This window comes from Typopeltis vanoorti, chromosome 12 (genome assembly GCF_054136105.1).
Source record: "Typopeltis vanoorti isolate ZY-2024b chromosome 12, IOZ_Tvanoo_1.0, whole genome shotgun sequence".
In the NCBI taxonomy this organism is placed as follows: domain Eukaryota; kingdom Metazoa; phylum Arthropoda; class Arachnida; order Uropygi; family Thelyphonidae; genus Typopeltis; species Typopeltis vanoorti.
In genome coordinates this window covers 69,060,969-69,076,941 of record NC_143560.1, presented here as the reverse complement: position 1 = coordinate 69,076,941, position 15,973 = coordinate 69,060,969, and the positions used below count along the sequence as shown (strand labels likewise).

The window sequence follows — 15,973 nt, the reverse complement described above, 5'->3', positions numbered from 1 at the left end:
TTGCCACTGACTCCAAGGTTTGGTTCCTGTTCTCAAACGCTTTCATTTTTTTTCGTCTATAATGTTTGTGTATTTTAGTCCACAGTTTACATCTGAGAGCTGCTCAACTTTTATTCGCTTTAAAACTTTCTTACACTTTTCAATGTGAAATTCAATTTTATCCTGTTCAAGAATAAATGGTGATCACTTCCAATTTCAAATCCTCTGTATACTCTAGTGTCCTGCACTCACTCATGAGAAAACATCACCATCAACAATACCATAGTCAATGAGGCTTTTCTTATTCCTTGCCTCTTCTCTCCATGTGAATTTATGCACATTTTTATGTTGGAACATTGTGTTAGTAATAACCAGTCCATGTCCTGAGCAGAAATCCAACAGATATTTGCCATTATTATTAGCTTTGATCTTTTCTCCAAATTTTTTTCTCTGCTATTTAGATCCCAACAAGGACCAACTTTTCCTTTTTCTTTGTGTCAGTTGATTTCTGTAAAACCTCAAAAAATTCCTCCACTTCTACCGTAGTAGAACCTTCTGTGGGACCATAGGCACAAATAAGTCTCATTGTCCAGTTCCCCTGCTGATATTTGCCCACATCACTCAGCTTGATACTGCTTGCCATTCAAGAAGATTAGCCTCATATTTTGTGTTCAATAATATAGCTACACCTTCTTTTCTCTGATTGTCATTACCTGAATATAACATTTTGTATTCATTGCTCAGAAAATGCTCTCCAGATTTTTTTTATTTTGTTTTAGTCACCCCTATTATGTCTGTCTGGTACTTATCCAATTCCTCAGCTAGCTCCATTTCTTTACCGTTCAGGCTCCTTATGTTGATAGTACCAATCTTGATCACTGGTGATGAGTTGGGGGTGTGCTTCAGGATTTATTCCAGTAGCTGACCTTCTGCTGTTTGCCCTGGTTCCCTGGCGAAGACAATGGGGATTTTATTTAACTGGCGACGCCGCAGTTAGCATGAAATTCTGTCATGCTGTACCATCATTTTATATTTTGGCTTAAGCCAATAAGAATACAATTTGTTCAAGTCCCAAATTGCCAGCCCATCCTCATTTTTCAGTATTTTTCTTCATATTATTATTATTCTCTCCAGACTACATTTGATTTGGCAATACTGTACTTCTCCCATCTCTCAAATGACTAATTCCCAGAAGAGGTTATCAGCCTTGACTCTAGTTTCCTTCCCTAACACACTTCCTGTTACTTATGCAACTTGACTCCGACTCACAAAAGTTGTAATCATATAATATATTAGTGCTGTGAGTGTGCTAAAGATTTTTTTGTATTTTAAATTAATTTTTATAATTTTTTGTACTTTTTATTAATTTTTTTACCTGGTCCTGAAACCCTGCTCTAGAAACTAAATTTGGAATTTTTTGAAGCCACTTCAAGCCTCCAGTAAGCAGGGTGGTGGTCTCGCACTGGATAATGAAATTTATGTACCATCTAAAGATGATCACACACACACACACACATTCATGTGAAGAGTAGGATTAGAATCTATTGCCTGTTTGTTTGGAGAGTGGGTACATTAACCACTTAGTCAGCCAGACTTGCACTTCTCTTGGCAAACTTTCCCAAAGAAACAGTCTCTCCAGAGACCTACATCTTTCTGTGTTCAAATTCAGTCTGTCTCTCATTTACAGCTGTATTCTCTCTAAATGCACTTTAGAATGTGTTGAAAGAGAGGCTTGGCTCACATAATCCATCTCTTTCTGGACATTCTTGCTATTATTCTTTATTGCTTCTTTTCTGCTAAACTCTGCATTATCATATCTGGGTAATATGCTCACTTTTTTCCCTCTTATACCCTTCTGCTGTACTCTCTCATACATTAACCTCAGATCTCTCTCTTTGCCATGTGATTCATGCTACCTCTCATGTCATTGTACCCACCACCTTTATAATCTCAGCCACATTTTCACCTTACTTAATTGCCATAGTCACACTTTGTTGGTAATCCAAGCAAGCACTCTTCTAGCATTCTGTTTTGCACTCCACAAATCATTAAATCATTATACATCACATCTCTCATTGATCTTTTCATTCCTTGCTTACTTGCTTGCTTATTTTACTATAACAAGGTGATGAATGCATTGGACAAGAGAAATGCATATATTATTATTGCTATTTGCTGCATCTCCACGAAGTCCAGAGACTCATCGCAGGAGACCCAAATCAGCCATCATACATACAAATCCTGTCATACCTCTCCTTGAATCCATTCCACTCACCTACTACTCTCCATGCAAAAAATCTGGTCCACATGCCCCTCTACTAACCACACTCTTACACAAGATGGCCCCTAGTTCTCTGACTATTTGTCATATATTGAAAAATTTTGCTTGCTTCAATTTTATAGAACCCTTTTAATATCTTAAAAGTTTCTATCATGTCCACCCTTTTCCACCTATCAATTAATCTTTGTAACCCACAAACCTTCAACCTATCCTCATAGGGAGTATTCCACAGACCTGTCGCCATCTTTGTCACTTGTCTCTGAATCTTTTTGATCACCTCCTGGTCTCCAAGAAACCCAGGTGACCAAATCTTTGCATAGTAGTCAAGATATGGCCGAATCATAGCCTTATAAAGAGGAATAATAATTCCTTATCTTTACTTGTTAATGTATTTTTCAGCATCCAAGTAATTTGTTCAGCTATTTTACTAACTTTTGCAATATGCCCTCTGAACTTTAACTCTTTGTCCACCATTATCCCCAACTCCCTAGCCTCATCAATTTCCTGCAAATCAGTACCATTAATATGATACACCACATGCAACCTTTTCAGCCCAAAGTGCATAACCTTACATTTCATCATTAAATTGATGATCATTATCCTTTACCCACAATGCCAATTTATTTAAATCATCTTGCAGAATAACTACATCACCTTTATCAACTATTGCTCTCCCCAGCTTTGCATCATCAGCAAACAACTGAATATCCCCTCTTAAATCTTTCCCTATCTCATTGATATACAAATTAAAGAGTAGTGATCCTAGTACCAAACCTTGAGGTACTCCACTAGTCACCATCATTCTCCTAGACCCCACCCCACCATATACTACTGTCCATCAGCCATCCCCTTATCCATGCTACTAGCCTCATATCCATTCCCATACTCTCCAGTTTTTGTAATAATTTTCCATGTGGTATTCTGTCAAATGCCTTTACAAAGTCGAGCAGTATCATGGTGTAGCCATTACCTTTATCCAGTTCTGCTGTCATTTTATTATAACATGTGAATAAGATAGTAAGACAGGATCTACCCTTTACAAAGCCATCTGCCCACTATAGAGTTTGCATCCCTATCCACCCACTGTTGTATTTTACCTTTCACCAACTTTTCCAATACTCTAACAACCACTCCCGATATATTAATTGGTCTGTAGTTTGCTACCTCTGTCTTGGAACCACCTTTATGCAATGGCACTAACTTACCCTCTTTACATTCCCTTGGAACCCTACCAAAGATAGAACTTAGATTGAACAACTTCGTCAGAAGAAATGCCAATTCTCTTGCACATTCACATAGCATATGGGCTAATATGCCATCCAGTCCCACTTCTGTGTTTACATTCATATTTTTTAATATGCTGAACATCTTCTGTTCATCTACCTCAATTTTTATATGTCACTGTAACATCAGCAACTGTAAAATCTCCACCTGGATGATACACCTTTGCAAAATGATCACTCAGCAACTCAACTGTTTCTTTTGGCTCAGTCATCATCCTTCCTTGAGAATTGTTTGAAGTCATTCTACCATATTCATTTTTCCTCTTACTTGCTACATAACGAAAAAACTCTTTTGGTTTTACTTTGGCCTATTTGACTAATTCTCTCTCATAGTCTGATTTGTTGGTTGTACTGCTCATGAGTATGCTGATCACTATCTTCTTTATATTTCCTTCATAATGTTTTATTTTTTTGCTGCTCTTGCTTTATATCTCTACTCATCCACTTAATTCCAACTTGGTTTATCCTCCTGACCTTTGATATGCAGTCTGATACTGCTACCCTCAAGCAATCTCTGACCACTTCCGATGCACTACTGTCTTCTTTCTTTGTAGTTTCTCAAGCCATGGCATTATTCCAATATGACTCCTGAGTCTCTCATAATCACCAGCCGTATAGTTGAACATAAACCCCTTCTTGACAGCGTATTCCACATTTGGCAACTTTCCAGAACAAGACAGTATGGTCACTCTCCCCAATTAGAGGTAGAGTGTCTGCGTTGGTTATGAATACATCTTCTGAGGCTGGTATCAGATCCAACATCCCCAAAGCCCCTGTCCCCCCCCCCTCTATGACATGTTGTTTCATGTAATTATCCCTCAGCAAATTTATAAATCCCACTTCCTCCATCCGATCGATGTCCCTATAGTTTTAAACTCTACCATAATAATTGTTCAACCTACACTCATTGTTCTTATTTGCCGATACATGGCATCTACATCTTCCTCTGGACCTCATGGTCTATAGCAGCACCCAGCAACGTATTTTGTCCTATTTGCATCTATCCCACACCAGTGAGCCTCAAATGAACCATCTCCCTGACACCTAATATCCTGTTTAACCTCCAATTTTGTTGGTTGTAATGCTGCAGCTATCATCGGCAATACCCCACCGCCTGTCCTGTTCCTTCTATCCACCCTGAAAATAAAATACCCTTTACATTCTAACCCTGTAACTATCATTTTCAGTCAACCAGATCTCAGTAATGCCTATAATTTTTGGCCAAGTTGAGCTTAGCAATGCCAAAAACTACTCACCCTTATTCCTAATACTTCTTGCATTTGTGTATGTGCATTTCAACTTCCCTTGGTACCCGATAGTTACCCTTGTGTGATGTCATTACAAATAATTTATTTTTTGTAATTCCTCTCTGCACTTGTGAAATGATCCAGACACAGTGAATCGCAGTGATCACTTTCTTTTTATGTAAATATGCATATAATAGCAGGAGGTATATGGGAAATTTAATAAACTTAATATTAATAGGGATGAGGAACTTGATATACAAGGGTGGTCTGAAAAGTTCTCGGCTTAAAAATGAAAAAAAAAACGAATTTATAATTTCAAAATTATTTTTATTTTTCAACATAATCTCCCTTAAGACTAATACATTTATTTCAGTGATGCTCCAGCGACATTATCCTGTCCCTGTATTGATTCCTCAGTAAGATCTACAAAATACCCCTCTACAGCTGCGATCACCTCTTGATTCGAAGAAAAATGCTGACCAGTGAGGATGAGTTTTAGTTTTGGGAAGAGATAGAAGTCAGAGGGAGCCAAATCTGGGGAATGGGGTGGATGTTCCAACAATTCAGAGTGCAGATCCCTTAATTTTCCCATTGTCAAAACACCTTTGTGGGCAGGTGCATTGTCCTGATGAAAGATGATTTTTTTTCTTCTGCAAACTGGGCTTTTCTCACAAATTTTTTCATCTAGTCTGGTTAAAAGATAGGAATAATATTCCCTGGTTATTGTTTTACCCTTTTCAAGATAATTAATAAACAAAATGCCTTTAGCATCCCAAAACACTGATGCCATGACCTTTCTTGCTGATGGAACTGACTTTGTCTTCTTTGGCAATGAACAACCAGTTTCTGTCCACTGTTTTGACTGCTGTTTGGATTCTGGTGTGTAATGGTGAATCCAAGTGTCATCCATAGTAATAAATTGACACACAAAATTAGTTTTATTCTTGTTAAAATGCTCCAAGCACTGTTCAGAGATTTTCATGCAAGTGCATTTTTGATCTGCTGTGAGCAACCGTGGCACCCATCTTGTGTGAAGCTTTTTTATTTGTAATTCTTCATGCAAAATATATCGTGCACGTTCTTTTGAAATGCCTATAGTCTCAGCAATTTCACGTACTTTGACTTGCCGGTCATCCAATACCATACCATGCACTCGATCAATGATTTCTGGTGTTGTTACACTTTTTGGACATCCTTCATGCGGATCATCTTCAAGGCTGGTACGGCAACGTTTAAACTCGGCAGCCCATTTCTTAATTGTCAAAAACAAAGGAGAAGAGCCCATTAACTTTTATGAACTTCGAATGAATTTCTTTTGGCTTTAAACCTTCTTTTACAAAGAATTTTATAACTGCACAATACTCAATTTTATCGATTTCAATGGATACAGACAACACTTTTGCTTCAGACAGCTGTATAAAACAAACTACTTGATAGAATGACTTGGAATTTCACATGGACGCTTATGACAGATGTACCAACTTATAAAAATCGTGTCGATGGTGTTTCCATCTGTGGTCAAGGCCGAGAACTTTTCAGATCACCCTCATATCACACAGTCTTAGTTCCAAAGGAGTGAAGGAAATCAAGATTGTACCACTTCATAAGGGAGGTCACAAGACTCAAGCTTTAAATTATAGGCCAATATATGTGTGTCAACATTGTGGTTAAAGTGTTGGAAAGGTTGGTGAGGACCAAGATCCAGAATTGGGCTAACAACAGTGACATTCCCTTTTATGGATAGCATGGATTATTTCTCTAACAATTCCATCTTCTACGAGACCATAGGCACAAATAACTGTCATTGTCCGATTCTCCATTCTGATATTTGCCCACATCACTCTTATTGCCTGCCATTCAAGATTAGTCTCATATTTAGTGTTGAATACTATGGCTTCTCCTTATTTTCCTTGATTGTCATTGCCTGAATATAACATTTTGTATTTATTGCTCAGAAAGATCTCACAGTGTTTGTCTTTTTTGTTTCAGTCACCCCTATTATGTCTATCTGGTACCTATCCAATTCCTTAGCTACCTCCATTTCTTTGTTGTTCATGCTTCTTCTGTTGATAGTACCGATCTTGAACTCTGGTGATGTTGAGTTGGGGTGTGTTAGTAACTGAACTGACTTTTCACTGTTCGCCCTGGTTCCTTGGCAAAAAAAATGGGAGCCTTGTTTAACCAGGTGACACCCCAGCCGCCATGAAATTCTGTCATGTTGTGCCATCATTTTATATTGTGGTTTAAGCCAATAAGAAAATACAATTTGGTTGGCAAAATCCCAAATTGCCAGCCCATCCTTGTTCATTCAGTATCCAGGTAGATATCTTACAGGGTGCACCACGAGAAGGTGATGCACCCTGCTAAATCCGAAATTGCCAGCCGATCCTTATTCATTCAGTATTGAGGTAGATATCTTACAGGGTACACCACAAGAAGGTGATGATTGGACATTAGGTCAGAAGCCCTGGTCGGTTCTCCACATTCCTTTAAAAGGCTAGGTCTCCTCTCAGTTATAAGTAATTTTGTGTTCTTTGAAACCATTTAATGCTCTTTTAGGGTGATTAGTCCTATCTGTATAATGTATTATGGCTATCAAAATGTGTTTCTGGCTGCTTGCCTTTTTGTATGATGAAAAACCTGGTTTCACAGAAGTAAAAAACAACCCTGCCACTCTATATAAAACTATTAACTGGCCTTCAGTTTAAAAATCTCTGATAAAGTTAAGTTTCAGACTGGATGGATTCAAATGTAATATTTCTAGCCTGTGTGCATCATGAAAAATTAATTTATTTATTTATTCATATGGAGTTTCCTCCCTTTTCTCCCCCATCCCTATTGGGCCGAGTTGAGCCCCCTCATGGGGGGTTAAGTATTTATGGCTGTAGATCCGTGTGCGTTCACGGGGCTAGTTTGCCTGCTTGCAGGATGAAAAACGCCATATAAACTGGCAGAAAAAAATCCTACTGTCCGCGCCTAAGACCAACTAACTTGGCTATGCTTAAAGAAAATCCTCAAGTTCCTCACGTCTTCGACGGGAATCGAACCTGGGACACTCCTTCCCCGGGCATATGGTTGCGAAGCGCAAAGCCACTAGGCTAACCGTGCAGACATCAAAAATTAATAAGCTATTGAGACTCCTCTTTACATTATAATATTAATAAATATTATTTCTTTAAAGCTGCAGTTTATCCTCTAAGTTTTAGCACTGAACACTACATATATAGTTAGTTATGCTGTTTTTTTTTTCATAATGCGTTGATCTGATTTTTCACTTCCCCATATGGACATTTTCTTCTCTCATGCTATAAAGAATTATAAGTGAAAAATTACTTTTAAAACATAATTAAAACCTAATACTTTGTGACATGTATGTTATTTGTCACACTAGTCATTGAATTTTAAATAATTATTATGTTTATATCAGTTTATAAAATATAATTCTTCTCTAAAACTAGTAAGAATTAGAAATTTGATGTTGGTTTTATTCCTTCAGGCAGCCCAGGTCTTCTGGCTGAAATGCGAGCTCGGCATGAAAAAAGAGTTTCAGGGACAAATTTTCCAAAACAAGTACTTATTCATTTGTTTTTTAATTATTTGCATTACTGAAATTTACATTTAATTCCCTACTGTGTTAATTTAGCATATTTTATACATCTATGAAATCAAAGAAACAAATCAGCATTGTGTTCATCACAGTGCTTCACATTATAAACAACACCAGATGAAAATAAATAATTTATTTATTGAACTTACTAATATTTTGCTTTAATTTCTAACTAGCATCTTAAGCGCAAATTACAACCACTTCATAAAACATAGTACTCAGTTAACTGAAAAGAAACTGTCTTATTGAGTCCTGTAGGGGCTGGATAAACACACAAAGTTAATTCAGAGAAGTCAGACTAAACATAGTATTAGAATGGCCTACATTTTTTAAGGAAATTAATGCAGCCATACTTGTTTAGGTTAGGAATGTGTTTCTTACCTGGTGCCAATTCCAAAAATCTCAGACCTATAGCAACTTCTCTGCAGCACAGTTGTCTTCCATTCAGTCCTGCATGAAGGAATATCCAGAGCATGGTCTGTCAGACTTGACTTGGCATACATATGATCACAGATGTTTTTTTTTTTGTTTTTTAATTCAGGGAAGATATTAAGATCTACAAGGCAGATATATATATTTTTTTCTTTTTCAAGGTAGTTGTTAACAGATCTACCAGTCTGTTCAGAGAAAGATAAGTAGCAGGTACAAGGAACTTCATACACTCAAGGATATGCAAGATAATGAAACTGATCCTTATGAGAATATATTAAGGTTGCTAGCTGTATGTGTGGTTTGAAAGTGGCATAGAGTGCATGCCACTTTCATAGTGCCATAGAGTATATGCCGGCCTGGTTGGCTGAGTTGTCAGCATATCTGCTCTCCAGCCAAAAAGCTGCAGGTTCGAATCTAACCGTGGGCATGGATGTTTGTGATTGTCTGTGAAAATACTAGTGATGATTATGTGTGGTAGATGGCGTTGGTGTAGATTATGGCAGTTGGTGGATTGAGCAGTGGAGACAGAGTTGTAGAGTGCCCTCCCTTGATGAGTCATTGGACTCCCTGGAGGTGTTATGTAATAATAATAATATGCCACTTTCCAATAACAGTCAACAGACAGTTTTTCTAAATTCAATAGTGGAGACATATCCACTGAACAAGACATCCTTGACTGCTTGCAGAAACACTATGAACACCTTTTTGAAGACTGGAAAATTATTCTTGGAATATTAATGCCATTCTTGTTTATATCAAAGGTGTGCACGATAGACCCATTCTGTAATAGAAGTTACTGCAGCCTCCAAAGAATGCCAGATAAGGGAATCACTCAGAATGATATGGTGTATGGATAAGACTTTAGACTTTACCATTAGCATGGGATTTTATTCTTTTCATTCTCTTTTATTCCTCTCTCTCTCTCTACTAGTCACATACTAAGAGTGAATTGGTAGCCAATCATTTTCATTTCAAAATCTCATCAACAACAGGTTCAAAGCAGGAATGAGATATCAACAACAGATTTAAAACAGGAGTATTTATAATCAAACATACACAGGTGTATGTATGGTGTTCTAGGCTGAGCAGTAGAGTTTAATCTTCTCATGATCTGCTCCATATGGTTAATATGAAAAAACATGCAGTAGTTGTACTCTCCTTGGATCCTACTCAAGAATTTGAAAGTGTCTGGTATCCCTTGTTGTTCCACATCCTCAGCACACATCAGTGTTGCAAAAGGCTGCTATCGATAATGAAAGAAGCCTCTGCTGATACAAGTACCTGATTCTTAGTCATTGGATTCTTGTCATACCTGATCAAAGTTCAAAAAGGAATCAAATAAGGTTGCCCTATTAGTCCATTTCTTTTCAAGTCAGTTCTAGAAACTTTTTTTACAGTAAGTCAACAATTTGTATGCTGTGCAAGAGACAATAGTTCTTCCTTCAACCATGCAGGAAAATAAAGTACAGCATGCCTCGACTTACGTCGGGGTTCCATTCCATCAGGAAGGACGTAAGTCGATACATTAAATCAACAGAGTTATAGGGGTTAGGGACTTAACCATAATAAGTATACTGTCGTTTTAATTTTTAAACCTTATTATAAAACCGTACTGTGCATTACTGCCACTATAAAACAGGAGAATAATCACCCAAATCTTCCTCCACAATCACATCTTCGTTACCTTCCCTATGTGAAGGATCAGGCTGTGTTTCTTCTGGTGTAACCCTTTTTTTTTGATGAAAATGTCCAATGTGCTTTGTTTATTCCTCTTCTTCTTTTCATCATAAATTTGTTTATAGCAAGCAAAGGCATCATGTACTTTCCTTTCTACTAATAAGTAGCTTTCAACATTGGGGTCCATCTTCAACCATTTTGAGAACATTGCTAACTTCAGAGAACATTTCTGCAAGACCCTTCACTGTGAATTGGTTAACTACATCTCCTTGTTTCTCTTTTTCCTCTTCCTTTTTCTCATTCTTCCTCTTCTGCAACACATTGTTTCTCCAGTTCGACCAATTCTTCATTGGTCAACTCTTCAAGGGCACTTCCTCTGAGTTGAACTATGTCGTCATCATTCGCTTCGAGATTCAGGTTGTTTGCTCAGCCCACTATTTCTTCACTCAATATACAAAGGTCTTCATTTTTTTCAAAACTTCCAAAATCGTGCACAAACCTTTTTAATGTCTTTTTCCATATACCGCTCATACATTGAGGGATCACTTCGTCCCAAACTACAGCAACAATTTTAATAGCATGATAAATATTGAATGCTTTCCTTCATTAGCAGGAATGACTTGTGAAAAAGTTCCCTTAAACACTACTAGAACTCTCTGATCCATTGGCTGGATCAATGAAGTAGTGTTTGGAGAGAGAAACATGACCTTGAACTTGGTGAAGATCACCGATATAAGATGGATGACCTGGAGCATCATCTAGAATTAATAAAAGTTAAATTCTACATTTTCTTTTGCACAATAGCTTTCCATTTCACTCACATAACAGTTGATTAAGGCATCCGCAAACAATTTTTGAGTCATCCATGACTTCTTATATCTCCACTAATGAATTGGAAGAATATGCTTCCTAATGTTTTTGAAGGCTCATGGATTCTCACTGTACCATATCACAAATGGTTTCAGTTTATATCCAGCCACATTACCCCCCCCCCCAACAGAATTTTAACAGGGTCTTTAAGAGGTTTGAAACTAGGCATAGATTTTAGCTTTTTGTGGACGAATTGTCTGTTAGGGCATTTTTTTCTGAAACAAGGAGGTCTCATCCATATTAAATATTTGCTGTGCAAATAATTTTATCCAGTTTCTCCACAAACTCTTTGGCATCCTTTTCATCGGCACTTGCAGATTCACCATACATTTTCACATTATGCAGTGCAAAACGCTGCTTGAATCTCTTGAACCAACTGGAAGAAGCATTGAATTCATAGTTGTAATTGGGCCCTGCTTTCTCCTTCAACATGTTGAAGAGACTTAGTGCCTTAGCAGTTATGGCCATAGTGCTAAGGGGTATGCGCTTTTGGTTCAGGTCTCTCATGATGGAAGTAGCTTTTCCAATCACTAATAGGACCTTGTCGATGCTTCGTCACTATCCTCAATTTAATGGAAGCAGATCCTTTCACAGCCTCTACGATTTTATTCTTATTTTCAAAATGGTCATCACTATAGAATGAGACCATCCGAAGTCATGTGCGATCACACTGACTGGCTTGCCAGCTTCATGTTGCTTTATAAATTACAACTTCGTTTCAAGATCAATTGCTCACCTCTTTTTCTGTGATTCTTCACTAGGTTTTTTAATTGAGCACGTGTATGGGCCATGTTGCACAAAATATCATGAAATAATTAATGATAAATACACAAATAACATATCTTTCAGACACAAAACCAAAAGAGGAACTGTTGAAACCAAGTGTAGACAGCCAAGGGAGGTTGCCACTGAATGCATTGTTGCCACAGCATTGTTGCATGATGCATTGTTGCTAAATAAAAAGAGGGACCTGTGGCATAGTATAATTATTAAAAACAACATGTAAGTCCACAGTAATAAACTTTAATTAATAAATAAGGTAGATATTTCATGCTAAAAATAATAGTACATCTTCAGTGTTATAAATTCGTTATTCGATAGGAATAGAATACAAGTAACGAATATTCGGTGGATCACCTATTAAAATACAATGTTGTCGCGAGCTAGGAAATGAAAGAAATCAATAAATAATTAATATTTAAGATAATTAGTTTTTTAATGATTACATAAAATAAAAGTCTCCCAGATCTTTGAGAGAGAGAGAGAGGCAATCATTTCGATTTAAATTTGGTCAGTGTAAAAAAGCTTCACAACTTTCTTTAAAGAGGCGTTTATATTTGACCCTGCATCTATGAAGTAGAATAGCTTTATCGCACAGGATATTATGGGTAGTGGTAATACTGTGTTGTGCTAGACCAGACCTCTGAGTTTTGTTGTAATCGATATAATATTGATGTTCTTTAATTCTTTTTTCCACAGAACGGCCAGTTTGTCCAAAAGAAGAAACATCGCATTCACAAGGAATTTTGTAAATGCCAGCCAAAGACAGAGATGACAGTTTATCTTTTGTAGATGGCAATAAGGAAGAAATTTTGTTGATAGGAATATAAGTGGGAATCAATTGGTACTTTTTTAAAATTCTACCTATAGGTTCTGAGATTCCTGGAATACATTACAGGAATCTCAGAACTTCGTTTTGAAGTTGCGACTTCGTTATTTAAAAGCAAATTACCTCCACGCAATTTATCAAATGCTGAAAGCAAAGGTCTAACTTCTTTAAGAAGAGATAATAATATATCTATTTCTAAGGCCGATAGGGAAAAGCTATTGTATTCATGAATAAGACTGACTATGAGACCAAAGTATGCATTCTTTTAGAAGCCACATCTACCTACAAAGAGATCACACATAATCCTACAAATTCACAGATTAAACAATTAAATAAATTACTTGATGAGGTCATCAGTTGGTACCCAAATTATGTGGATAAATTACGCACCTACTTTGGAAGATCTCCTCGTCTATATGGTCTCCCGAAAATCCATAAAGAAGGCTATCCAGTGCGACCAATCGTGAATTGCATTGATTCTCCTACTTACCGAATTGCAAAAGTCTTGTCTCGTTCTTTAAGTGCTCTCACTGGACATTCAAGATCCTACATAAAAAATTCAACAGATTTCCTGGAAAAAATCAAGGATTTAAAAATCAAAGAGTCTGAGTTGTTAGTCAGTTTTGACATTGTATCTCTGTTTACCAATATCCCATTAGCCGACACAGTCAATTTATTATATGAAGATTACCCTCCAGATATCGCAAAAATTTTCGAATTTGTTATCCATTCAGGTTATTTTAGTTGGAAAAACAAGTTCTACAAACAGATTGAAAGTACTGCCATGGGTAGTCCTTTGTCTCCAACTTTGGCTAACTATTTTTTGAAACAATTCGAAGAGACTATGTTTTCATCCATTCACCCTCAACCATCTCTTTGGTATCGTTATGTCGATGATGTTTTTGCCATTTGGTCACATACTGAAGATGAGCTTTCCACCTTTCTACAACAGATAAATAGCCTTCATCCTCATATCCAATTCACCATGGAAAAGGAAAATTCTGGTACTTTATCATTTTTCGACATCCTGCTTACTCGAACTTCTTCTGATACCTTATCTACAAGCGTCTTTTGAAAGCCCACATTTACTGGCAGATACATTTATAAAAAGTCTCACCACACATCTCAAAAATTTGGCATTCTTAAATCTCTAATTAATAGAGCACATAAAGTTTGCTGTTCTCTAGAAATCTTACAACAAGAACTTTCCATCATTAAAAAGTTAATGGTATCTAATAATTACCACCCTAATCAAATCCAACAGATAATTGAATCTTATGTTCCATTACCTAAGGTTTCTTCAACAGTTCGCAGAGTTCCAATCCCCTACATTCCAGGAATCTCAGAACCTATAGGTAGAATTTTAAAATAGTACCAATTGATTCCTACTTATATTCCTATCAACAAAATTTCTTCCTTATTGCCTTCTACAGAAGATAAACTGTCATCTCTGTCTTTGGCTGGCGTTTACAAAATTCCTTGTGAATGCGATGTTTCTTATTTTGGACAAACTGGCTGTTTTGTGGAAAAAAGAATTAAAGAACATCAATATTATATCGATTACAACAAACCTCAGAAGTCTGATCTAGCACAACACAGTATTACCACTACCCATAATATCCTGTGCGATAAAGCTATTCTACTTCATAGATGCAGGGTCAAATATAAACGCCTCTTTAAAGAAAGTTGTGAAGCTTTTTTACACCGACCGAATTTAAATCGAAATGATTGCCTCTCTCTCTCTCTCTCGAAGATCTGGGAGACTTTTATTTTATGTAATCATTAAAAAACTAATTATCTTAAATATTAATTATTTATTAATTTCTTTCATTTCCTAGCTCGCGACAACATTGTATTTTAATAGGTGATTCACCGAATATTCGTTACTTGTATTCTATTGCTATCTGTTTGTAACACTGAAGATGTATTATTATTTTTAGTATGAAATATCTACCTTATTTATTAATTAAAGTTATTACTGTGGACTTACGTGATGTTTTTAATAATTATTTATTCCCTTATGGGATCACGGACATATCTCTGAAAGGGTGTAAGTCGCGGGATGGCTGTATTAATATATACAAATGATATAATAGGCATTTTGAGATTAGACTACCTGCCAGTGCTGACAAGAGGAAAATTAATTTTTGGAAGATGAGATCATAGAACCATTCTCTTTTGGACTAAATTTTAAGAGTCACCTCTACTTACTTGGAATTCCTTTTTTAATCTATCCTATACTATCCAATTGAAATCTTATAAACCAAAAATACTGAAATCTGAGCTGATGAATGAAAAATCATTCTGTTCTTTTTTTCTAAAGTGACAGTATTTAAAACAATGATCTTCACTGCTTAGCTGACATAATTTTTGTTCCAACTGGTAGAAAAAAAGTTAAAAAGAAATTTCTTCACCTATCAAAGAAGCAGTGAAGGCTTAGGACGTAATCACACGTGCACATCTTCATTGGTACCACTTCGGATTTCACCTCTCCGTGTTTAGAATAAATTATATAAAGGCCTAAAGGTAATCATTGTTCCTGAATATCACAGCATTCTGTGCTTAACCATGGGGCTACTGCATCATTCTAGCACTAATATTTTAAACTAAGTTAGGAATTAATTCATTCTTAATGAAGATCCAAGGATACTGTAGTAGGATAGATCTTGCTTGCAAAAATTGCATGTAGTCACCTTCCAGTAAATGACATCAATGGGGAGGTACTTTGGATTTCACTCGAGAACCAGTCTGTGACATATTTTATAAGTGGAAACAGTAGAACATGCATTCTGCTGTTACCCACTTGCCCTTTATATTTGAAATAGTATATGTAATGTGTTGGGCATTCCATTACATCAAAACAGATTCTTTTTTTTTTTTTTTTTAAGCACCTCTTTCTCAGCTAGTTAGCAATGAGCAAATAAATTGTTATTGGATGGGCACCTGCATTGAGTCCAAGACACATCATGGGAGACCCAAACTATCCAC

At 36.6% G+C, this 15,973-nt stretch overlaps 1 protein-coding gene across 2 annotated transcripts in view; it reads left to right on the top strand.

Annotated features, from left to right (window-relative positions):
- LRR (capping protein regulator and myosin 1 linker 1 leucine rich repeat protein) overlaps window positions 1–15,973 on the top strand; it is a 917,109-nt gene that overhangs the window by 788,896 nt on the left and 112,240 nt on the right. For both annotated transcript variants that reach the window (XM_090401192.1, XM_090401191.1), the window contains one exon: window positions 8,287–8,360. In XM_090401192.1, coding sequence (XP_090257318.1) covers window positions 8,287–8,360 — 74 coding nt within the window. The remainder of the gene's footprint in view (window positions 1–8,286; window positions 8,361–15,973) is intronic.